Below are 25,964 nucleotides of genomic sequence, written 5' to 3'. Positions count from 1 at the left end.
TGTAAAATTAGGGATTTAAATGAATACTAATCAAACTAGGAAGGACTAAAATTCAATTAACCATTTTTATTAAAAATGTCTGATTTCTATGCTTGGTGGATCGGGTCGCTGGTCGAGTCACCTGTTTAAAGTTAAATGACGCCGTTTCAATCTCTTTCAACTACCTCCAAAACCAAGTCGTTTTAAGGTAGTTTATAAACCCATAATTATTTATTTTTCTATTATTTCTTCCTTTTATCCCCTCTCCTCCCTCTTAGGGTGTGTTTGGTTTACGGAATGTAAGATTATCAGTGGAAATAAAAGATTACCAGAGAATAGAATTACTGGGAATGTTGTATTTTGTGTTTGGTTGGTTTAGCATGAATGTAAGATTATCGTGTTTGGTTAAAGAAATAAAAGATTATTGGAATATATATTTAACCAAATTATCCTTATTATATATTTGTTTTTTTAACAAGGTGGCAAATATTTATATATTTTCTTTAAAAAAATTAAATTCATAAAATTTATATATATTTTTTACAAAATTGAAAATATAAAAAGGTTTAATGAAAGGGTAAAGTTTTATTTTAACCCCTGAGGGTGCGTTTGGTTCACGGAATGTAAGATTACCAATGGGAATAAAAGATTATCAGGGAATATGATTACTGGAATGTTGTATTTTGTGTTTAGTTGGTTTAGCATGAATGCAAGATTACCGTGTTTGGTTAAATGAATAAAATATTATTGGAATGTATATTTGATCAAATTGTCCTTATTATATATTTATTTTTTAACAAGTTGAAAAATATTTATATATTTTCTTTAAAGAATTTAAATTCATAAAATTTATATAATTTTTTTACAAAATTGAAAATATAAAAAGGTTTAATGAAAGGGTAAAATTTTATTTTAACCCCTGAACTTCATATAAAATTTTAATTATAGATTTTTTTGTAAATCTAAAATAGTTTAAAGATAAAATTTTAATTGAACCTTCGTAGAATTTTTATTATTCAATGACAGAAGAATATTTTTGAAAGAAATTTTTTTTAAGGGCATTTTAGCCCAAAACGCCGGTAATCCAACAATACCTAAGGAAATGGAGGTAATGACATTCTCGGTAATATACCCAAAAAATTCTACTATTGGTAATAAAACATTATTGGGAATGAAATTCCCGGCCAACCAAACATGAGAATGTGGATTTCATTCCCATGAGAATCCCACATAACTTGAACCAAATACCCTTGTTCTTTTCTCTCTAAAGTTCTAACAGTATTGAAAAAGTGGTTTAACCTATTAACTACTAATTTGTTTAATAAGATAAGATGTTAAGTTGAGAAAAAAAAGGATTGGTCTTGAGGCATAGACCCCGTGATCAAGGATACTAACTTTTGGAACATGGAGGCTGGAATTAATTCAAGTTGAAGCTTTAGGCGTTTACTTAAAATGAGACTTAAGGCTTACCCTGTTTTATCTTCTAGAGTTCAGCATATTAGAGAAATTTGGGATCTGATTAGAACGAAGGGAACCAAAGTTACCTGGCATAAACTGATCTGACTTCCTCTTCATATTCCTAAGCATAGTATGATTGCATGGATGACCTTATTAGACAGACTTCCAACGAAAGATAGGCTGAAACGTATGAGACTCGATATTGATGACAAATGTGTTTTTTTGTAAAGACTCACTGGAAACAAGAGATCACTTATTCCTACACTGTCCTACGACTATTTCATTGTGGGAGGCAGTGTTGGGACAATCATTTAGCTTGGGCTTGTGGCAAATGGAATGGTAAATCCTTACTCATAACTATTATGAAGTTAGCTTGGACTGTTTTAACTTACACTACTTGGGAGGAGTGGAACAAAAGATTATTCCAGGGCTACTCGAGAAATTTGGATGACATGATCCATTCTATTAAGGAAACTGTTGCTATTCAATTAAGGGATAGAAATATTAATATGAATGATAGTGTTAATATTACTCTTTGTAATCAATTGGTATAGATTAATCGATGTTTTTTACTCTTGTAAGTAGGTGGTTCTTTTGTAATCAGGAAATTGATTGTTTTTTATAGTACTTCTATGCTTTTGGGTAATAAAATTGAATTATCCAAAAAAAAAATTGAAAAATTGCAAATGATAACACCCAGAACTTTTGCATGCATAGTTGGGACTACTAAGCCCTACCACCAATATAAAATATCATAACTCTATTACTCTTAACGCCCATCTTCCCTTTTCGCCTTTTTTTCTCTTTCTCTTTCTCTGTCGTTTTCTCTCCCATGGCCGATGATAAGTTCCATTTTTAAAACCATTATATATCAGCTGGAACAAAGCCACCCTTTGTGTTTCCTTTATTCTAAAATATCATCTAAATACCTTAAAAAGACATGAATCTATCCATTAATGGCCACTCTCAGGTCCCGCCTGGTTTTAGATTTCATCCAACGGAAGAAGAACTCCTTCACTACTACGTCAGAAAGAAAGTTGCTTCGGAAAAGATTGATCTTGATGTTATACGTGAAGTTGATCTTAACAAGCTTGAGCCCTGGGATCTACAAGGTACTAACAAATATTGTTGATCAGAATAAATTTGTTTCGTTGGCCGTTAACGATTCATCTGGTTTGACCGAAAAACAGGAGCCGGCGAAGATTTGACCGTGAGCCAGGATATAAGAGGGGGACTCTCTCTCTCTCTCTCTCTCTCTCTCACTTTCTCATCTATATCGTTCATCTTCTAATACCTTCGTTTTCTCTCCTATTCCGACTCATGATCGATTTTTCACCAGCTACAGTTCTCCATCATTCTAAACTAATAGAGATGAACCGTCAATAAGATAACATTATTATCATCGACAAATATATATATATAAGTAAAAGGATTTTGTGAATTTTTTTTATTTTGGTGCAGAGAAATGTAAAATAGGTTCCACGCCGCAGAATGATTGGTACTTCTTCAATCACAAGGACAAGAAACACCCGACGGGGACCCGAACGAATCGTGCGACGGCTGCTGGATTCTGGAAAGCCACCGGGCGCGATAAGATTATATATAACGGTGTTAGAAGAATCGGATCAAGGAAGACGTTGGTGTTTTATGAAGGAAGAGCTCCCCGTGGTAAAAAATCTGATTGGATTATGCATGAGTATAGACTGGAAGACAACATTAGTCGTGACTCTTATTTGTCCAATCCCATTGGAGATTTTGTGTGAAGATGGTTGGGTGGTTTGCCGTGTATTTAGAAAGAAGAATCATCCGAGAAGTACCCTCAAGAGCCCGAAAACTACGCCGATAGTTTGCTCTGGCAACGACGAGGCCATGGACCGAATTCTTCAACATATGGGAAACACTTGCAAGATGGAGAATCCAAGCTTTCTTGATGCAAATAACCATGCAATGTTTACGCATATGCGCAGACTGGGAAGTCCACTTTTCGATCAAGAAACGATCATCGAGCTATGTTACCGATCCTTCGACGACATGCCGACCACCGAAACCGAACCGATCAACCTAGAGAACGATGACGCTCGTGATTATCATCATAACGACCGGGCCACCCTGGACCGATCAACCTGTTTTAGTGACGCTAGTGCGGTGTTCAGCCTTTGTTACCATGATGGTATTAAATTATCTGACATAAGTTGGCAAAGATCAAACCAAAACTCACAGCTCTATGCTTACGAGAATGAGCTATGAAGCTTGACGAAATCATCTTCACCGGTACTCGATATTGATTAGTCGATTAGTATATCGTATAATTCTCTTAAATACACGTTGAAATATATATAAAATACGAATGTGTTTGCATAATAAATAAGGGTGAAATAGTTATTACAATAGAATTTTGAATTTTACACCTAGTTTGGATAATTACCTGGAATGTTAGATGAAATAATTACGATCAAATAATGAGAAATTTTTCTTCCTTTTAAATAATATATATTCTTAAATATATTAAATATAAACTGAATTCGTCAAAACTAAATAATTCCATAAAATCCGGATTATGCTGTTATAATATTATTGGATGTGTCTATAAGAATAAACGGATTGTAATAATAGGAAAATAAATAATTATTAGATGCTGTCGGAACCGTCTTTCAGTTGGGCCTGAAATTGGCTTCGACTTAAATGAAATGGTTTGGGTTAGGAGTCGCCACCGACCATTTTAAGAACATTTAGGTGGGTCGGACACTATCTTACCTGATCTATGTTATACCATAAATGTGTCGGGTTCGGGAGTCGGTTACGGTCAAGGAAGGATTAGCACCCTTGAACCGCCCTTTCGGTACCAATTAATTTATCGGTTGTCTTTGATTGCGAAAATTAAAATTAAAATTTAAAAACTTGATTCCAATTACTTACCTTTGATCGATTGAAGATATCCCTAAAAATTCGAAAATGTTAAATAAGAAATAATAAATAATTTTAAAATAAAAAATTAAATTTAAAAACAAAAAGAAAAAAAACCAAATGAAAATGTAAAATACACGTCCCATTGCCATATCAAAGTTGCATAACGAAATGTAAAAATGCAAGAAATTGTAAAAGTAAAATTAAAGAAAGTGTAAAAGTAAAAATGCAGGGAGAGCAAAGAAATATAAAAGTAAAGAAAAGTGTTGCTGCCCAGATTGTTGTTAAACATGCTCGACATTGCGGCATCTGTCCGAGTACTTGATGCCATCAACAACGTGATGGCTTTTCGATGGTTTCCACCAGTATACTCAAGCTTGTGAAGTTGCAACTTGAACTTCAAACTAACACCAGAGATAGATCTATCAACTTGTGATCGGACGTTAAAACAACGGGATGCCGTTACGACACAAAACACCTTTGGAATCGCCGCAGTTAGAAACAACAATCTTATTAGGCGTTACCACGGCAACAACGACGGTGGATCCAACGACATTGCACTCCGGAGAATGTAACTCGCACCGGCAATTAGCTCTGGCCACCATACTTTCTTTCAACTTTATCCCTTCCCTATCCATGCGCCTGAAGCTACGCTCCATCGCTCCTTTCCACTCTTCGTCTTCACTCTCCAACTCTTCTTTCATCAGTCCATGCAAACGCTCTCTTCGCCACGTGAAAGCAACCGTGACCGTCGTAGACACCAAAATAGTGGAAGCCAACGGTGGCGGAGTCCTTTTCATTTTTTACATCGGAGCTGGAAGAATTATCTCCATCGTTTCCACGGTCTAGAACATACGCGGCAGCAAGCTTGGAACTTGTGGCGTTTCCGGCTATTCTCGGCCTCGGAAGGTGCAAAATCAACGAATTTAAACCTTCTAAATGCCATTCTACATCTCCTGACTTGGTGTGAACTGGGTTCGCACGGTGGTGCTGATGCTTCGCCTTCGCTCATAACTCCGCAGCAGATATCCACCATCACCACCAACAACTAAAACCACCAAACTATTAACATGAAAATATCAACCTTTTTCTTCTTAGTTCAAAAAAATAGTACAAAAAACGGAATGGAAGCAGAGATAGTGGAGTGTGGAAAAGTTGAGAGCAGTGGGCTAGAGCAAAGAAATTAAGGGGAAAAGAAAATGAAGAACACGTGCATGCCTTCCCCCACCCAACGAAACTGCCTTACCTCCACCCCCTTTTCGTCTGTGTCTTCCCCCCTTTTTAAAGCAGCATGTTTGTTGAATATATAGGGGAAAGGAAGTGGTATGTAATGGCCAGGGATTATGGTCAGATTTTTAGGGGTGTAGTGGTATAGTTGTGATATGTGGGGGGTTAAACATGGTTGTTGGATATTGTTTGAGTGAGGGAGGTAATGATGGGGGTAGTATATGGGGCCTATAAAAAATAAAAATAAATTATTATTAATAATAAAAAATATATATTAATAACAATAATAAATAAATAAATTATAATGATAAAAATAAAAATATAAAATCTGATCAAAAACGGGTGTCTACAGATGCATTAATAATATATAATTTTATACACTATTGGTAAATTTAATGATAACGTATTTATAGAAATAAACCTGAGTAAATTTAATTTTAATTCTTTTTGATAATGTATAAAAATGTGCATTATTAATACATGAAATATAAATCTTAGTGAAAATCAAATATATATATATATATATATATATATATATTCAAATTTTTGCTCGTGATTAGATTTAAACCGTAATTTTTTAATTCTTTTTGAATAGTTTAAGGTGATTATAAATAATATATATTCGGATTCTTTTTTAATAATTGATAATACATATACATCCTAAAAATACAACTGTTCGAACTTGACTTCTTTAGAGAAAACAACATTCTCTTTTATCACTGAAATCACTCAATATATTTACTTTAAACTTTTAATTATTTTTTTAATTTTTGATTATGTTTAATATTTATTTTGCATTAAATTGATGTTTAAACATTTATACATAATATAAAAGCAATGTCGGATTGCTTGATTAAAGATGAAGGCATGAGGTCTTGAGGAGACATAATTAATGCCAATAAAATTAATTTGACTGGCATTTGAGGTGTAAAATTATAATATTATTTAAGACAAATGACTTTGAACAAGATTTACAGATTTATTTAAATGTTTAATTATAAGATTTTGTGTGTGTATTAAAGTGTTTCATTTTACTTTATATTTGTACAATTTGTTGTTTTGAGTTAATTTAGAAAAAATATATTAATTTTATGTTTTAATTTATTATATATTTTATGTTAATTTTATGTTCCGTTTAAATATATATTTAAACTACATATAATTTTATCAAACTCTTAAACTAAAAATAATTATGTTTAAGTACATTTAAACTCACGATATTTAAAAGATACCATCTGAAATAAAATTCATGCAAAATATTATCATTATTTAATTCATTTTAATTTTCACAACCTACATAATTTGATACAATCCTTTTTTCCATCTATAGTTCACATTTCCAAATACGCCATGCACAAGTGAGGCAAATCGAAGGCGGATTCAAATCCGAATTTTCCTTGATTAATTATTTATTTTATTGATGTTCACTTTAAAATTCTATTTGTGTTTATCTCATATATCTATTATAAAAATTGTGTTGTTAACATATGTGTACGCATCTTGAAAAATATGTTTAGATCCACCACTAATACAAATTTAGCTAGCCTAACTCGTGAACCAAATAAAGATTTTCTCGAGGTTTATACCATGATGTTGCAATAATGATTAGGGTGATATCAGTTTAGTCCATTTCTTTTTAAAATACGAGTCAGAATCGAACTAAAACCGAATTAAAAATTCGATAGAAGCAAGTCTTAGGTGATGGTTGAGGAAGATATGAATTTGGTTAGGTGAGCATGGGACCATATTAGAAGGCAAAATGTAACATTGAGGAGAATAGAGTGTAAGGTGCCATAGCATCATGAAAGTCTATAAAAGGGAAAACAGTAGGGATCAGTTTTTATTATAGTATGCAAGGTAGAATCTATTTATAGTTTTATTTAGTCACACATAATGCATATATCATTATTCGAACTCAAATCATCTAAAAATAATATTTCTTAATATGAAGGTACTCATGTTACCTCACCTTGTACAGTTTTGAATCCTGACATTAATCTTGAAAATATAATTACCACTATACTCAATTAAAAAAATACTAATGTTTTTTACTATTTCCCCCCTAAATTAAGATTTCACCACTGCTCACAGCTTTTAGCAGATCTTTTTTATCAATGTCAAAGAATTGTTCATGACATCAACTTATGTACAATATGTCACCACAAATTACAACCACAAAGCAAATACATTTCCTCTTTTTCTTGTAATCTATCAAGAACAAGATAGTTTGGATATGGGGGAAGTGATCAATTATGTTAAACAATTCAACAAGAAAGAAACAGTTTCTTTAAGCCCAAAAACCATTACTTGGATGGGGGTAGGATCCTTAATTGAGATTTTCCACACTCCACCTTCGAACCCCAATGCTTACCCTTGGATTCAATTGCTCGAACTGTTGGAAACTCGACAAACCCTTTGATTCCTCGCTTTATGTGAGGATTCTCAGCTTCTGCACATGCTTTTCTCTGAATCACCATTGATGAACACACAGTAGTAGTAGTACTGTTCGAAGCATCACCGGGTTGTCTGCGTTGAGTTTCCTCCAATTCTTTTACTTTTTCCTCGAACAAAATCATGGCGTCGGTCAGCTTCATTTGAACTCTTTCTTCCCTCAAAGCTTCAGCCATCTTCAGCACCTTTCTTTCCTCCTCGAACTCCGTCTTCATTCTTTCAATCTCCATTTCCTTGGAAGTGATTTCGATCGCCAGCTTTTCGCACACTCTTTCCAATGCTTGTTTTCCCATTCGTTCCTGTGCTACTTCTTTAGCCAGTTTCTTGTTCAAAGACTCCACCTTTTTACGTGATTTACGCTCGTAGTCCACCTCCGCTTTCATGACGATGATCCGAGCTCGAGCAATGCTCAATTCGGAATCCATTAAGGCTACTTTCACTTGATAATGAATAATTGAAGATGCTTGGTACTTTTGCAGTGTTGTTGTTGATGATAATTGGAGAAATAAAATGGATTTTCGTACCAGCTAATCTCGTTGCTGAGATAATTACCAGTGCTTCTGCTCTTCATCATCTTCTTCTTTCGTTGCTGCTTTTGCCTTCGTAATGGGGATTTTCACTGTCAAATAAAGCTTTTCGTAATGGGGGATATATATATATATATATATATGTAAATGTATGTATCTCATAGCAATCATTACACAGCAACAGCCTGCACATGCATGCATCATGCATGAAGCAAGTGATTGATTAGGGTTTGAGGGGCTGTCTAGTCGGGGTTTAGGTGGCTTTGAGTTAGGGGGTTCGAAGGAGAGTGGTTTAGGAGGCTTTTCGCCCCTCGTCGGGGTGGCGGCCATGGTGGCCGTGGGCTCAAAAGAAAGAAAGTTGAAGGAAGAGATGAAGGCTGAGAGGAGGAAAAAACGGCGCTGAGGGGAGAGTGATTAGGGAAAAAATGGGGTTAGGTTTTGTTTTAAAACCTCATTTAATTTAGAGGCTTTAATTAGGTGCCTCCAGAAGTGTCTTTTTATCTAGGTTTGGGATTGCTTATTTTCACGTTGTGGTTTTATTGTGCAAACGCTCCCCCAATCTTAATTTTAATGCAAGTTAGTCCTCTTTTTAGTTGTTTTTGACTTTCGAATTTTGCCTTTGATTTTGTCCATGTTACACATTAGTCATAGTTCCCTTGTTATTTAACTCTCTGTTTCCTTTCATTTTCGTATGTTTAATTTTAGTATTTTATATTATGATATTTATTTCATGTATTCCATTTAACTACGTTTTCATTGTGTATGCGTACGTACGTTTTATATTGTATTAATGCTTGGTTATCTGAATGTATGTTATAATCCCTTGTTTCCTTTATAAAATATGTTATAATTTTAGCACATATATATTAAATACGTGATATGCATCCATTCCTTTGGCACTGGACGAAGCCGTTCGAAGCGGGAAGGTGAAGCCAGGCCATACATTGGCAACAGCGGGCTTCGGCGCAGGTTTAACTTGGGGTTCCTCAATTATTAGATGGGGATGACAGAGTACACTTCAGCCTAATTAACCATGTTTGAAAGAAGGGGAAGTTCTTATGAACAGCTCTCTCCAGTTCCAACAGATCCAAAAATACACATAAATTAGGAGTTTGGAACCACATGATCTCCATCAGCTCCATTATTGAGTGTTCGAAATCTGCTACACTTTAGCTGTTTCGTTCCGAATAAATTGTCTTTCTTTTCCCGCAAGTAACTGTTTTTCTTTATCGAGTAATGTTATTCCGATTACGGAGTGATTCGGGTATTTGTTAGACATGAGTATGTTCGATTTGCTAAAGACTTCCTACTTTGTGCATTCTAATGTAACATGTAAGAAAATAACACTGGATTAACGATGATAATTTTTTGCAGCTTACGCGCCAAACCAAAAGGAAAATTTATTTGGAGACAAAAGTGAGAAACGTGACCAACTTTGAGGGCCAAAAATGTATTTAACCCAAATCTACAAATGCAAACGAGTCAAGTCAAACTAGAGTTTTGCTTAGCTTGTTTCGACTCGAAAAGTTTAAAATTAAGCTCAACTTGACCAAAAAATTTATGAGCTTAAAATTATTAAGTTAAACTTGAATTTGAAATAAACAAATTGAAACTTAACTTAGGTGATTTTCTCGAAAATCAAATTTTTCTTAAATATATATATATATATATGTGTGTCAGAAACCCTTTCAGAAAATATTACGGATCTAACACCCTTTGCAGAAAGGTGCGGCATATGCACCGCGCCTTACGCTGATGTGGCGCCACATGGGATAAGGTGCGGCCCATGAACCGCGCCTTACGCGACGTGAAAAGATCGGGTGCTAGTTTTATAATTTTTTTTAAAATTTTGGTTAATATGTAATTAATTTTTGTTAGAGTGATTTTTGTGTAAAAACGTCAAGTTTTTTTAATTTATTTTTTGTGTTTGTAAAAAAACTTTCTGTATTAAAATCTTTAAATCTTCTTTTGCAAATTATTTTATAACTCGACAAATTTTGAGTTTTGCATGAAATTACACAATACATATAATCAAATATAAGAAAACTTTGAGCGTAAGTAATTTAAAATACAAATAATTTTATAAAAATTTTATAACTAGTATTTTTTTACAAAATGATGATGATGATAATAAGAAATATTTTATAATTTAAAAAATTATAAATTTCATATATTTTTAAAAAATTATTGTCTTTTAAATTAATTGTTTAAAAATATAAAAAAAACATTAAAACAAACTTTTAATTACAATTGAGGGATCAAATGAATTATTATTTATTAATTATTATTTTTTAACAACAATTAATAATGTTTATTCATTTTTAATAAAATTATAATTTAATATTTATTTTATATTTTTAAAATTATATATAAAGAATATTTTAAATATATAGGTGATATTTTTTATCTTTACATTCTTTTTTATTGAATTTTATTCGCTTTTAATTATTTTTTATTGAATTTTAAATATATGAGTTATAATTCAAATTAATCATTTATTCTGCTATTATTTAAATTAATTAAGAAAAATTATGGTAAAGTGTTTCTAAAGATTTTCCTTTCTTTTATGTTACTCTCTAAACTTGTATCAAAATTCAATAAAAAAATGCCAAGCTAAAAAATATCACCTATATATTTAAAATATTCTTTCTAATATTAATTTTAAAAAATTTAAAATAAATATTAAAATCTAATTTTTAAAAAATGAATAAACATTATTAACTATTGTTAAAAAATAATAAATAATGATAATAATTCATTTGATCCCTTAATTGTAATTAAAAGTTTATTTTAATATTTTTTATATTTTTAAACAATTAATTTTAAAATTCAATAAATTTTTCAAAATTATATGAAATTTATAAATTTTTTAATTATAAAATATTTCTTATCATCATCATCATCATCATTTTGTAAAAAATACATAAAACTTTTATAAAATTATTCATATTTTAAATTACTTACCCTCAAAGTATTCATATACTATATTATATGTATTGTTTAATTTCATGTAAAAATCAAAATTTGTCGAGTTATAAAATAATTTGCAAAAGAATATTTAAATATTTTAATGGAGAAATTTTTTTTACACACAAAAAAATAAATAAAAAAGTTGACGTTTTACCATAAAAATCACCTAGCATAAATTAATTAAATATTAGATGCCATTTTAAAAAAAAATTACGAAACTATCACCCAATCTTTACACGTAACGTAAGGCGCGATGCATGAGCCTCACCTTTCAACACGTGGCATAAGACGCGGTGCATGAGTCGCGCTTTCTGCAAAGGATGTTAGTTCCATAATATTTTCTGAAAGGATGTATGACACATATATATTCTGAAAAATATGATTTTTGGGGAAAACCACCCTTAACTTATGTTTGAAAAACTTTAATTCAAAATTATCAAACTTAACTCAATTGAAGTTCGAATTCGAGTTCGATTTAAGCTTAAACTTTAACCTGAACCTTAAAAGCATGAAAATCTTACATTATATTTAATATATATATATATATATATAAATGATGATATTACTAATAATTTAATTTAAAAAATAAAAAATTATTATATTATTTTTTTGAATTGCTACTTGCTAATGATTTTATTGAATCGAATATCAAATAATTCAGTTTTATTAATTAAAACCTTGAGTCAACTTAAAATCAAATTAAATTTATTTAAATTAAATATTAATTAAAATTTAAACAAATTAAACTCGGATAATTTATGTATAGGTCTCGCACGTGTACATCCGCACTCTTACAAACTCTTATCCATTGTTAAAAATATACGAGAACGATCGAACTTAAAGGAACTTTGACCCTGTCGCGAAAAATGTTATTTTTTTTTCTTTAAAAATGTCACTCTCCTTGCAATCTTCGCTTTCATCATTTCTCTATTCGTCTACTTTGCCAAAATCAAGATTCAGATTTGCAAATGGGTGTTGTTCTTCCACTCTACTCTTCAAATTCAACAAATCTTTCGCAACTATTCGCGCCTCCTCCTCGGGCTTCTCTTCTTCCCTCGACACTGGTTATCTACCTCCCTGTTTCCTTTTTGATTGAATCTGTAACCATTTTAAGTTATTTATATGGATTTTGATCCATGGATTGTTTTTAAAATTTGTTTCTTTGGGAAAATTACAGGATTCACTACCGAATTGGATGCTGTGTCTACTTTCAGTGAGATAGTTCCTGACACTGTCATCTTTGATGATTTTGAAAAGTAAAGATTGTTTTGCTTTGGAATATTGGTTTTTTTAATGAAAATTTTAGTGTAAAGGGACTAATTTTGTCTATGCTAATCTATTGAAATTTGTAGGTTTCCACCAACTGCTGCAACTGTTAGCTCTTCACTGCTTTTGGGTATATTGAGCCTTCCTGATACCATTTTCAGAGTAAGCATTGTCATTGATATATAAACATAGTTTAAAAACCTTCTGTATGTATATAAATTGCCTAGTGAATTTTTGGTTTAGAATGCTGTGGATATGGCCTTGGCGGATTCAACTTGTTCTAAGCTTGACAAACCTGAAATGAGGTTGTCTTGTTTCTATAATAAGGTTTGTAATCTTTATTTTTTTGTGTTCTGCTATCTGATTTTCATTTCATTTATAAATAATGGCAGAAAACTGGAATCAGATTGTTAATTTGTTTGACTTTTGGTTGTTCATCAAGTGTAGGCTTTAGTAAATGTTGGTGCCGACTTGGCTAAGCTAGTCCCTGGTCGAGTTTCTACTGAAGTGGATGCACGTCTGGCTTATGACACTCATGGTATTATTCGGAGGGTACTGACTCTTCTTATGTCTCCTTTATGTTGCTTGTGATTTTTCTTTCAAGTTTGTTGTATGATTGTTGTCCCGTATCAAAATCATTTCCAATTTTAATTGTAATTGTTTTAGGTCTTATGCATAAGTGTCAATGTTGAAAGTTTGAATTAAATGTTCACATTGATGAAACGAACTATTCATTCATCATCCCGGAATTTTTGTTGTTTTATGTTGACTAGAGGTTATTCTCTTAGCTTTTGGAATAAGAAATGTGACATACTCGATATTTTTTGTACATCCTTGTATCCTTACAAGTATTATAAGGTTTACAATGCTCCTCGGTAAAAACATGATTGTAAGATGAATGAAGTTTCGTTATGTACTTCTTTTACCTTTTATATGTTATAGTAGCTTATTCCATTTTTTGTGTGTGAATATGCTGCCGGATGCTAACAGCTTATTGGGATATGCAGGTTCATGACTTACTGAAGTTGTATAATGAGATTGATGTTCCTTCTGAGCGTTTACTGTTTAAAATTCCTTCAACTTGGCAAGTGAGTATCTCAACTAATTGTGTAAATACTCGTAAAGACACTAAGTCTTGATAGTTTTGGAATATAAAGGCTAAATAATTCTTACAATTGCTTGTTGCTTGTACAGGGAATAGAAGCCTCAGGATTGCTTGAATCTGAGGGTATACAAACACATTTGACTTTTGTTTATAGGTATACGATTATGCTGACAATTGATGTTGCTTGATTATAATATGCTAAATTTTAAAAGAATGAGCAACCTCACTTGCCTGAATTTACTTCCTTTTCGTTTTCTAATAGTTGCTTTTGCTTCAGCTTTACTCAAGCTGCAGCTGCAGCCCAAGCTGGTGTTTCTGTTATCCAGATTTTTGTTGGCCGCGTTAGGGTAAACATTTTCCCTGAAAACCTTAGGTGACTTTCGTCTGCAAACCTTGATCTTTTATCATCCTTGAAACACATTCTTTTTCTTTCTTCAGGATTGGGCACGAACTCATTCTGGTGACCCTGAGATTGAAGCTGCCATTCAAAGAGGAGAGGATCCTGGGTTGTCTCTGGTTAGTTAAACAACTATTGGTTTTAGAGCATAAGCTTAGCTTGTTTTGGTTTATGGGATTTTGGTCGAGTATTTCAGTTTGAACAATTGTTTCTATACACATTCGAAATCACGAGAACCAATGTGGCTGCTCATAGAAACAATTGTTTCTATTGCTTTTGAGATCTGTCTATAAAGTCTTGATGTTTTGGGTTAGCTTTTTAGGACTTTTCCAATGGAAATAAGGAATTGTTATTTAGTTACTATATATAATAATTTCGTTTTAGCATAAAAAGGTTTCAAATCGATGTACTTTCGTTTGTCATTGCAGGTGACAAAAGCTTATAACTACATTCACAAATACGGACACAAATCAAAGCTGATGGCTTCTGCAGTCCGAAACAAGCAGGATTTATTTAGTCTGCTGGGGTATCTTACGACTCAAACAATCAACCATTATTCATTTAATCGGAAGTCGTCAGAAATTAAGAACCGAATATTGATCTTTTCTTGTTCTTAAACTTGTATGATTTCTTTCTTTCAGGGTTGACTATATCATTGCACCCTTGAAGATATTGCAGTCACTGAAAGAATCAATTACTGCACCTGATGAGAAGTACTCTTATGTTCGGAGGCTTTCCCCGCAGTCTGCTGTCAACCATGATTTCACTGCTGAAGAGGTACCTCTTTTCCCATATTTTCGATTGTCAAAACTGGAAAAAATAATGGGGAAAAGGAAACTGAAACTCACTGCACATTATAATGACAAAATCGATGTGGATATAGTGATTTCACCAGGACATTAAAGGGGTCGAGCTGCAGCATTTTCTTCCATGTACCAATTTGGTTACTTATCATTCCTTGTTTGAAAATAGAAAACCGAAACAACTTTTATACATCCCTTATACAATTTCCTTATCTGTTTTCAAAGCTATTCATCAAATCATGGTCATGGATACCACTCCCCATCTTTCCTACTTGATGAGCTATTTGCTGCCATTTTGGTTACGAAATAGACCATGTACCTCTTTACAACCATGACCTTGAAATCATCAAGATCTTTTTTCTGTCCGACACCATCATTATCTTGAAGCCACATTGAGCCCTGAATATTCTAGGAATCAAGCTAGGTCAAACCCTAGACGGGGACGAAGCTCCCGGAATACTTTTCTTTTCATTCTTAAGACTCGAAACCGAGACCTCACACAGGGGACACTTAGCTCCTTGCTAATCAGGTTTCAACAGGCATTGGTAAAGGTCTTTGAAACTGTTATGCTGACTGATATTTCTCTCTATGTTCAGCTCACAAAGTGGGACCGTTTAAGCCTCGGATCGGCTATGGGACCTGCATCAGTCGAGCTTCTAGCTGCCGGACTGGACGGATATGTTAACCAAACGAAGCGAGTCGAGGAATTACTTGACAAGATGTGGCCACCTCCAAATGTCTAAAACGGCCCCTCCATTTCGATCCACACCTAATGGGGCATAAAATAACACGATACAGACTCCATCACGTTAAACACTTTTTTTGTTTTCCCTGCAAAGCAGTTTAGTGGGTGTTTAGAGCTGATATTGGATCCTCTATCCTTTTATGGTATCAATGAACATAATGCCTGATTTTTAGCACTCTGAAATTGAATGTGGTAACCCTTTAAAGACTGCCGTTTTGAATACTTGCATTCAAGCACATGCCAAAGCCTTCATCTTTATAATTGCCATGGTTTTCAGAACCGGACCGGTTAGCAAACCGGTCATGCTATCAGTTCACTGGTTTAACCGGTCGAACCGATCCGACCGGTCGAAAAAATCGGACGACGTCATAATTATTTAAAAAATTAAATAAAAATACTAAAAATATTTAATAAAAAATAATTTTTTATATCACAAGTCATATTCAAAGCAAGTCATAACATATATAAGTTAAAAATCATAAAATCAAGTGAAACAAAATGATTCAAATTAACTACAACATAATATTTAAGGTATAACATATTAAATAATAAATATAATTATATATTATAATTAAAAAATAAATTTGAGGTTAAAAAAATCATAATAAAATGATATTGTTTGGTTTAATTTTTTTTAAAAACAATCACACATGGCTAAGAAACATAGAAGAGCATCCCAAAAGTCTAAAGAGTAAAAATATGAGAACAAAACAATCTCACATTGATAAGAAACATAGAAGAGCATCACAACTAACTTCTATAAATAATAGAGGTAATTTGACATTTAAAATTATGGAGCCTTTTGGTGAGCATTGAGTGAACTATTCTTTCACTTCAATCAAGCTCGAATTTTAGGCTTCAATCGAGTTTCTAAATTTTTTTTAGTTCAAGCCTTTTTGAGTTCAAGTTTCAATATTATATTTCGAGTTTGAGTTGAACTTGATAATTTTTAGCTTGTGAGTTTGAGTCGAGTTGAGCTTACTTTTAAAGTTTTCAAGTTCAAGTCGAGCTCAGCAATACTCGAGTTCGACTTGGCTCGTTTAACAAACGATGTTGTTTGGTTTAATTTTTTTTTAAACAAAATTTCCGATTTTTAGCCGGTCCGGTTAGAATGGTTCAGCGGTTTTGGCCGGTTCACTAATAACGGTTCAACTGGTTTAGATTGAATCAAACTAGCACACGATTCCCGATTGAACCGGTTGAACTAGCCGATCCGGTCCGGTTTTCAAAACAATGATAATTGTTGTTGCCCCAAATTCTGTAGCTTTGAGGATGGCACGGTTTATAAATAAATATTATAAAATATTAGATATCAAAATTTATAAAATTATAAACTATAAATTATTAAAATTTTAAAATATTTAAAAAATATTAAAATATCATCATGAAATCGGGCAGTTAAAAGATCATTCTATATCATTTGTTACGAAGTCATTATTCTTTTCACAAAAGACATATTCGATAGGATGTGGAGCAATATTATTTTAAAGGAGAATCCATGGGTTTCATTAAATTGTTAATAAATTATCCAAGTTTAGAGACTTATTAAATTGTTAAATTATTAATAAATTTTCAATTTAAATATTAAAGATTTATTGAATTATTTCAAATTATGACCAACTTAATAAATATTTAAGTTTTTAAGATTAAAATTGTTATTATACCATACCACATCACCATTCTCATTAAGCCAACTATTAAACCTAACGGCATATTATTAATAGATAAACAAAATATAAAATTAGATATGATTTTTAAGAAAATAAAAACAAAAAAATATAATGATTACATAAATAGTTTATCCTCTAACATAATCATTTACTTTCTCAAGAATATATTTTAACAATAATATTAAATACTTAAGATTAATCTTAAACTACATAATTTGTCTTTTTTACCGCAATATTAAACAAACTCTCATTTGGAATGAAAGATGGCCAACAATCTAATCCTTTTTTATTATTCCAACCATAATCAAAGTGTTTTTTATTTTTAATTATTTACTTACACACACACTAAAAGAGCAAAAAAAAAAAAATTTTGGATAAGTAGAATTTTTATTACCCAAACAGAAAATGTTCATCATACAACAGTCATCCCAATTGGGAGTAATAGCACCTATTTACAGACAAAAGGCTAGTCTATATCCCAATAATTACAAAGTCTAGAATTAACGTAATCTAGTCTATTTATGTCCTTGGTACTGAGTTTGATCGAATAAGCTCTTTTATAGCCGTAAATAATTGGTCTACTGTTTTTGTGCTCGGTTGAAAACTCTTATGTTTCTCTCTTCCCAATTGAAGTATATGAAAGCAGTCCAGGAGATCCTCAGAATGATGGAAAGAAGAGATTTACCCTTCCATGTTTGAGCAGCCCATTCAAGCCTTGAATCCCAAGACCTGTGAATATCTCGCATGCTAGATAGATTCATAATAGAATTCCAAAGAGAAGTAGCATAAGTACAGTCAACAAACAAATGATTTCTAGTTTCATGATCTTCATTGCACAAAATACAAACACTGTCGGACGCAATACCCATTCTAATAAGTCTATCTCGCGTAGGAAGGCGATCCAGAATTGCCATCCAAGAGATTATGCTAAGTTTAGGGATGTTAAGTGGGAACCAAATCACTTTATGCCAGGAAACCTTATCTCTATGAACTCTAATATCTTCCCATATATCTTTAGTTTTAGTGACACCAACAGTTAAATTTGGAAGTGCTTCACTTCTAATTTTCATGAGTTTTCTGATGGTCCAGCTGTGAGAAGTATTAATTTTAATGTCGTTTAGATCGTTATTTTTAATAATATAACAATGAATCCAAGCGACCCATAAGGAACCCTCTCCAGCCATAATTTTTCGTATTAGTTGGATCATGCAGGCTTTATTCCAGGAATGAATGTTCTTCAACCCGAGACCTCCTTCAGATTTGGGACAACAAATTCTATCCCAGCTAATCCTAGCACCTTTAGCAGCAGTATCATTACCTTTCCAAAGGAATCTAGAGAAAAGTTGTTCAAGACGATTGATAACTTTCTGAGGGAGGATAAATTGCCTATTCCAGAAGTTAACAACACTGTATAGAACAATTTTAATTAACTCTAGACGCACATCATAGCTTAAAAGTTTACCAGACCAATGGTGAAGCCTACGTTTAATATTATCGTAGAGAGGAAGACAATCCTTTTCAGTAAGCTTCCGAGTAACAAGAGGAATACCGAGGTACCTAACAGGCAAAAAACCTTGTTTGAAGCTAGTGGCAAATTTAATGGAGTCCAGAGTTCTAGCTGGTATACCAGCCGCATAAAATTTAGTTTTGTTAACATTGAGGTTCAGACCAGATAAAACATAGAAATGATTAAGGACACTTGTAACTCCAACAATTGATTCAAGATTACCTTTGCAAAATATCAAGAGGTCATCAGCAAAAGATAAGTGGGTAATACCAAGCTTTTTGCATTTAGGGTGATATCCAAAAATACCTCTGGCTGCTGCAAGGTTGAGAATTTTTGAGAGGATATTCATTGCTATCACAAAAAGGATTGGAGATAAGGGGTCTCTTGTCTTATACCTCTCTCACCCTTGAAGTATCCTATTAGACTACCGTTAAAAGATATGGAATAACGTGCTTCTTTGAAGCAAGTTTCAATCCATTTAGTGAAAATGGAAGAAAGTCCTATGGCTTTAAGAATGGAGGAGATGAAATCCCAGTTAAGGGAATCAAAAGCTTTTTGAAGGTCGATTTTGAGGGCACATCTAGGAGAAATGTTTTTCCTACCATATCCTTTAACAAGTTCTTGAGCAAGGAGGGTGTTGTCAATAATAGATCTACCTCTCACAAAAGCGGTTTGATTGAGGGATATAAGGTCAAGCAACAGCAAAGTTATTCTATTGACAAGGATTTTGGAAATAGTTTTGTAAACTACAGAGCAACAAGAGATAGGTCTATAATCCTTAACTTTGCTAGGATTTGGATTTTAGGGATCAAGGCAATAATGGTGGAATTGAAAGCATGAAGGATATTTGACTCTTGAAAGAAGTATTTGACAGCATCGACAAAGTCTTCCCCTGTGACAGACCAGGAATGTTTGAAAAAAAAGGAGTGAAACCATCAGGGCCAGGAGCTTTGTCATTCCCTTGATTAAATAAAGCCTCTTTGATCTCTTCAGTAGTTACTATTTTTATCAGACCAGTAGTAACCTCAGTAGAAAGATGAATTTGAAGCAGGTTTCTCAATGAAGAAGGGTCGGGAGGATGAACTTTAGGATCAATGGCACCAAGTTGATGTTTGAAGAAAGCAATTATTTCATTAGCCATATCGTCATAAGTCTCGAGCCTTTTTCCCTCATTATTAATAAGAATCCTAATGGTGTCTCTTTTGTTTTTAGAGGCAATAGCAGAATGAAAAAGTTTGGTGCATTTGTCACCTTCTTTGATCCATTGAGCTTTCGTTTTCTGTTTAAGGAACATGTACTCAGTTTCCTCTAAATCATTCAGCTCCTGTTGAACACTCAATTCTTTATCGAAAGAATTGTTACCATTAAGATTTGAAATTTAAAATTGTTCCAGATCTCTCTTTTTCAGCTTTACCCTAGCAGAGATATCACTATAGTTGTCCTTGTTTAGCTTCTGCAAGCAAGGTTTTAGGCGTTTAAGCTTAAGAAACAAATTCTGCATAGGGTTACCTTGAGAAGGTTGTCGCCAGGAAATAATGACATATTCAAGGAAATTAGGGTGCTTAGACCAGAAGTTGAAAAATTTAAAAGGTTTAGGCCTATTGATTTGATTCTCTTTATTGATCCAAGCAAGAGCCATACAGTGATCAGAAGGACCAGGAGCAGTAAATTCTACAAAAGAGTTCTGAAAAGAAGTAGCCCAATGGGAGTTAATCAGCACTCTATCAAGTTTTCTAGCGAGGTACGTATCCTTTTGTTTATTGCTCCAAGTATAGGTAGGACCGAAGAAAGGGTGATCATTAAGAGTAAGATCTTGAATCAACTCTTGAAAGTCAATCATATCAGAGGAAAAGTATGGTCCTAGAATTAAAGAATCAGAACTTTCCTTGTGATGAAGATAGATATTAAAGTCACCTCCCAGAATCCAAGGGAGAGACCCAAACCTAGTGTCAAGGTTTCTCAGATGCTACCAAAGAAATTTTCTAGAAGAACCACTGTTACTACCGTAGATAGCAGTGATTATGAAAGAGTGTTATTAAAGAGACATCTACCAGTAATACTTTGATCAGTAGAATGACAGAGGGAGATATCGATTCCTTTTTTTCCAGATGAGCCATATTCTGCCATTTATAGCATAATCATAGTTAGTAAGAACATTCCAGCTCTCTAATATAGTATTGAAGATTTTCTCGGAATTGTCAGGTTTAACACGAGTTTCCAACAGACAAAGAACGTCAACTTTGAAGAGATTAGCTATGTTCAGGACTTTTTTCTGTTTTTGAGGATTATTGAATCCTCTGATATTCCAAAAACAAATTAACATTGGGAAATTGTGGAGGATGAACCCTCTGAATTTCCTTCTGAGGTACTTTTGACTTTTAGGATTTGTTCTTTCTTTTTTGACTTTAGCTCATTGATTAGTTTAGCAACTCCAACGGCAGCTGGTCTTGTTTTCTTTACTGGCAGCTCGTTTAGTGAAGAATTTTCTTCAACTGTTGTGAGAATTTCGAATATGTTTGATGAGCCTCGTAAAGCAGATTTAGCTTTAATCTTTAGAGGCCTACCTCTACCTCTTTTAGGATTAGAAGGAGTTTCATTAGGAATAGGGGCAGATTCATGTGCATGTGTTGTGTTATCATTAACTAAATATTCACCGTGAGGTATGGATTGGGATAAGGAATTGCTTGCCTCATTTGAAATATTAAGATGAGGAGATTCGACATTAACAGTTGGTCCTTTTGAGTAGTAGATGATTCTGGTTCTGTTATGGGATCATTTTCATTAGAAATAGCCTTTTCCTTTGCGGAAGAAGATTCAGGCAGAGAGTGCTTCAAGGGTTCCAATATTCCTGTTTTTAGATCAGCATTATCATTTAGAGGTGTCTTTTTTCTCCAGATTTTAAGATGTGAAGGAGCAGAATTTGTTTTGTTTAGACATTCTTTATCAGAATGTCCGAATGAACTACAATTCTTGCATCAATAAGGGAACCAAGGAACTTCTACATATATTGTGGAAGTTTGACCATTAGCAAGGATAACATCAACAGTTTCAGGTAAGTCTTCTTTAGCTCCTATTTCAATACAAACCTTAGCATATTCTAGTATAGTTTTCGAAGCAGTAATTGAGTCCATTATTAATGGAACTCCAAAGCACTGGCTATATAACTAAGGCATTCTCTAGAATATAGTTCTAAGGGAACGTTATACAAATGAACCCATAAAGGCAATCTTGAGAGATCAAAGTTCAGTCGCTGCATATTGGGTTCCCACTTACGAAAAATTAAAGGTTTGTTGAGAATGTGCCTCTGACCATTCTCAAGAACCCAATCCCTAGCAACATCAGAATTAAAGTGAAAATGTAGAGATTTTACCTGTCAGACTTACCTGTGCACTATAACCTGTCGAAGGTTTGGTCCATAGTTTGCCGATTGTTATATCCGTTTCTGCTGTTTTCTCTCTCTTACTCGAAAGTTTCAATCTTTAGATTAGGGACTCTGGTTCCTTTTTTTTCTTCTTTTGCCTACCAGATAATGTAAAACCCAGCAAAGTTTTCACCTTTTAAACAATTTTTTCTATCTGCAAATTTTCCTAGAAAAAACCCAAAAAGGATATTTTTTGTGAGTGTGTGTGTAAAAAATGGCTTTGAGTAGGTTATGGGGTTTGTTTCTTATCCACATTGCTCTGTTTTCAAGCTTGTGTTTTGCTGAGGATCCGTTTGTTACCTATGATTTTGAGGTCTCTTACATCACTGCTCCCCTTTGGGTGTTCCCCAACAGGTCTCTGCTCTTTTTCCACTTTCAGTACATTTTATGTGGTTTTGCTTATCTTTCATAGCTGAGAAATGGGTTGCCTTTAAACACCTTAAAGTTTCATCTTTTAGCTTCAGATCTACAAAAGAACAGAAAAGAAATGCAGTTCCTTTTCACTTGAACTTTGTTTAGTTAAGTGAGGTTTGGGTTAATGTTGCTATAATTAGCAACTTTTAGCTTCAGATCTACAAAATAAGAATGTAGCACCATGAACTTTGCTAAGCTAAGTGAGCTTTGGGGGTAAGGATTTATTAGAATTGTGTAATGGTTGCTTTATCTTGCATTACTTAGTAGGTTATTGCTATAAATAACAAGTTTCCTGGCCCTACCATCAATGCCACTACTAATTACAATGTCGTCGTCAATGTTCGAAACAAATTGGACGAGAGTTTACTTATGCATTGGTATGATCTTACTTAATTTTGCAGTCTAGATTTGCTAAAGTGATGTCAAGATACATAAGGTGGATTATTTGGTTGAATGTAGTAGCGATTACTACATTGTTGCTAGTGCGAGGTTTGTGAATGAATCGCAGTGGAAACGAGTTACCGGTGTTGCTGTTTTGCGTTATTCTAATTCGAAAGGAAAGGCAGCCGGTCCCCTCCCCGATCCACCGCAGGATGAATACGACAAAACCTTTTCAATGAACCAAGCTAGATCTATCAGGTTGGTTCTCCTTTGTGGTTCAAAAACGAATTATCTTTACGCTTTACTTGGTTATGTAACTTTCTGTGCTTAAATTATGCAGATGGAATGTATCTGCCAGTGGTGCTCGACCGAACCCACAGGGATCGTTTAGATATGTTTCAATCAATGTGACCGAAATTTATATTTTGAGAAACAAGCCACCGGAGACCATCGATGGGAAAAACCCAAGCTAGATTTTCCCACTAAACCACTTACAGGGCCACCTAAAATGGAAACATCCGTTATTAACGGAACATATAGAGGATTTATGGAAGTCATCCTACAGAACAATGACACCAAGATGCATACCTATCACATGAGTGGATATTCATTTTTCGTTGTGGGGTAGAAATTCGTTTTCCTGAACACTTCTTGATGTGTTAACATGTCATTATGAACTATGATTTTCGACACTAACTCATCATCATGTCATTGCAGAATAGATTACGGCGAGTGGTCGGAGAATAGCAGGGGCACATATAACAAATGGGATGGGATTGCCCGCTCCACAACACAGGTAAGGCTTTGGAAAGTTCATGTTTTCTGGTAAAGAACACTGTTTTCAATGATTAGACTCCGATATGCAAGTTGTTTTCGGTTTTCGGGTAGGTTTGATTCCAGATATCGTTTACAAATAATTACGTTGACCATAGTTTGTGATGATATTCATGCATTAAGCATCAAAAATGCTTGCAGTGATCCTTCATGTATTGGTCTTTGTAGGTTTATCCCGGTGCTTGGACCGCAATCTTGATATCACTTGACAACGTCGGAGTATGGAACCTTAGAATCGAAAATCTCGACTCATGGTATCTTGGCCAAGAAACATATGTCAGAGTTGTGAACCCTGAGCCTACGAACAAAACCGAGTTGCCTATGCCCGACAATGCCCTCTTCTGCGGCGCCCTCGGCAAATTACAGAAGTGAGCAACATGAGCCCATTGTATTCTGAAAAGCTCTCTTCTTCAGGCCCATAACGGTTCTACTTGATTCTTTTTCAGGCCGCAGGATGTCTCCTCATCGGCTACATTAATCATTGACGGTAGATCGAAACTGTTCTTCATGGTGCTGATGATTGCCTCGACACTATTTCTCGTTTCCCGCTAGGTACCTTTCTTCCGTGCTGGTCCGAAAACCGTGGTTCACACGTAAGGTCTGTGTCTGTATGTTTTTAGGTGTGCTAGTGATTGTTGATATGAATCTTGGATTATTTTGGTCATTATTCATGATGTTGTTGGTGCATTGCTTCAGCGGTCCTTTGTTCTGATGACAATTCATCAATTTTCAATACAATTTAACCTCACGTCTCTTCTTTCATGCTCTTCTGCAAAAATGACATGTGTATTAGCCTGTTTCCACACTTTGCTTTTAAGTTCTTCTTTCATGCATATATGCATGCTGCATACATACATGTACATGTTCATGCATGCATGCATATATATATATATATATATACATCTTCATGTTCATGCATGCATGCATGCATACATACATGTCCATGCATGCATGCATGTATAAATGTGTATGTATATTTAGGCCCATTTCACGTGTTAGACCATGGTAGCCCAGCATAAAAGAACAATGTTTGATTGATACAGTCCATTATCATGTAGTGTAATAGGGTGAATAAAATTCGATTTAACTAAAAAATATGAACAAATAGAAATGAGTTATTTTCTTTTTAGTTTTAGTTAAATTCTACAACTTGTATCCATGTTGAATGATAAATTGGTGTAAATATCTTTTGGGACTCTATCAATCTTGAAAATATGCAAATTGATCCCTTTTTAACCAAAAAAAAATAAAAATTCCAAATTATTATAAAAATTAAAAAATCTATAAAGATGTTAAATTTAAGAAAGGATTGAAAATAATAAATTTGAGACGTCAAAACAAATTATTGAATCAACTTTTATTATTTTACATTATCTTAATTTGTCTTATTTTGTTTAATAATAGTATATATATATATATATATATATATATATATATATATATATATATATATATGAATACGACTGGTTCACATTGTATGAAATTTATTAATTTCTTATTAAAATGTAATCATCGAATGAATCTAAATATTTGATAAAGAAAAAATCTAAGGGCTACGAACCAATTATATTGTGTAATTTTTTTAATTTTACACATTTTTAGATTGTTGGATGAAAGAAATCAAATACTGAGATTAATAGTAGGAAATGATAAGATTTACTGAAGGAAAAAAACAATGATTTAATCTCAGCCTTTGAACTTCCCCTCATCCAACGATCTTAAAAAAATATAAAATTAAAAGTTTTATACCAAGTATAAGCAGATCATAACCCTAAATCTAAATGGATTATTGAGATTAAAATTTCATTATTAAATTTAATCATATTATCTAGAAGATTTTAATAAGATTTTCTTTAATTTATGAACAAATTCATTTAACTTGAATTTAGATTTATTTTATTTGAC

The 25,964-nt window shown here is 33.3% G+C and overlaps 2 protein-coding genes and 3 pseudogenes across 2 annotated transcripts; 3 read left to right on the top strand and 2 right to left on the bottom strand.

Annotated features, from left to right (window-relative positions):
• Positions 1–2,281: 2,281 nt before the first annotated feature.
• On the top strand, positions 2,282–3,684 carry LOC120202567 (annotated as a pseudogene).
• A 4,187-nt stretch (positions 3,685–7,871) lies between these two features.
• Positions 7,872–8,590, bottom strand: LOC120202630 (annotated as a pseudogene).
• Positions 8,591–12,364: 3,774 nt separating this feature from the next.
• LOC120202629 (transaldolase-like) lies at positions 12,365–16,061 on the top strand. Its single transcript, XM_039203038.1, has 12 exons — positions 12,365–12,580; positions 12,694–12,772; positions 12,869–12,944; positions 13,026–13,109; positions 13,230–13,334; positions 13,790–13,870; positions 13,977–14,041; positions 14,165–14,234; positions 14,326–14,403; positions 14,713–14,810; positions 14,926–15,061; positions 15,684–16,061. Exons 1-12 carry the CDS (start codon positions 12,406–12,408, stop codon positions 15,828–15,830), a joined length of 1,194 nt encoding a protein of 397 aa, XP_039058969.1. The 5' UTR covers positions 12,365–12,405; the 3' UTR covers positions 15,831–16,061.
• Positions 16,062–19,363: 3,302 nt separating this feature from the next.
• LOC120202566 lies at positions 19,364–22,140 on the bottom strand. The gene is made up of 6 exons (XM_039202981.1): positions 22,032–22,140; positions 21,664–21,857; positions 21,061–21,129; positions 20,424–20,975; positions 19,913–20,333; positions 19,364–19,755 (listed from the first exon to the last, which is right to left on the bottom strand). The coding sequence occupies exons 1-6, from the start codon at positions 22,138–22,140 to the stop codon at positions 19,364–19,366; spliced, it is 1,737 nt and encodes a 578-aa protein (XP_039058912.1).
• A 1,083-nt stretch (positions 22,141–23,223) lies between these two features.
• Positions 23,224–24,611, top strand: LOC120202565 (annotated as a pseudogene).
• The last annotated feature ends 1,353 nt before the right edge of the window (positions 24,612–25,964 follow it).

This window comes from Hibiscus syriacus, unplaced genomic scaffold, assembly GCF_006381635.1.
Source record: "Hibiscus syriacus cultivar Baekdansim isolate YM2019G1 unplaced genomic scaffold, ASM638163v2 tig00008957_pilon, whole genome shotgun sequence".
In the NCBI taxonomy this organism is placed as follows: domain Eukaryota; kingdom Viridiplantae; phylum Streptophyta; class Magnoliopsida; order Malvales; family Malvaceae; genus Hibiscus; species Hibiscus syriacus.
Note: the sequence above shows the minus strand (reverse complement) of the source record. Positions and strands in the feature narration are given on the sequence as shown.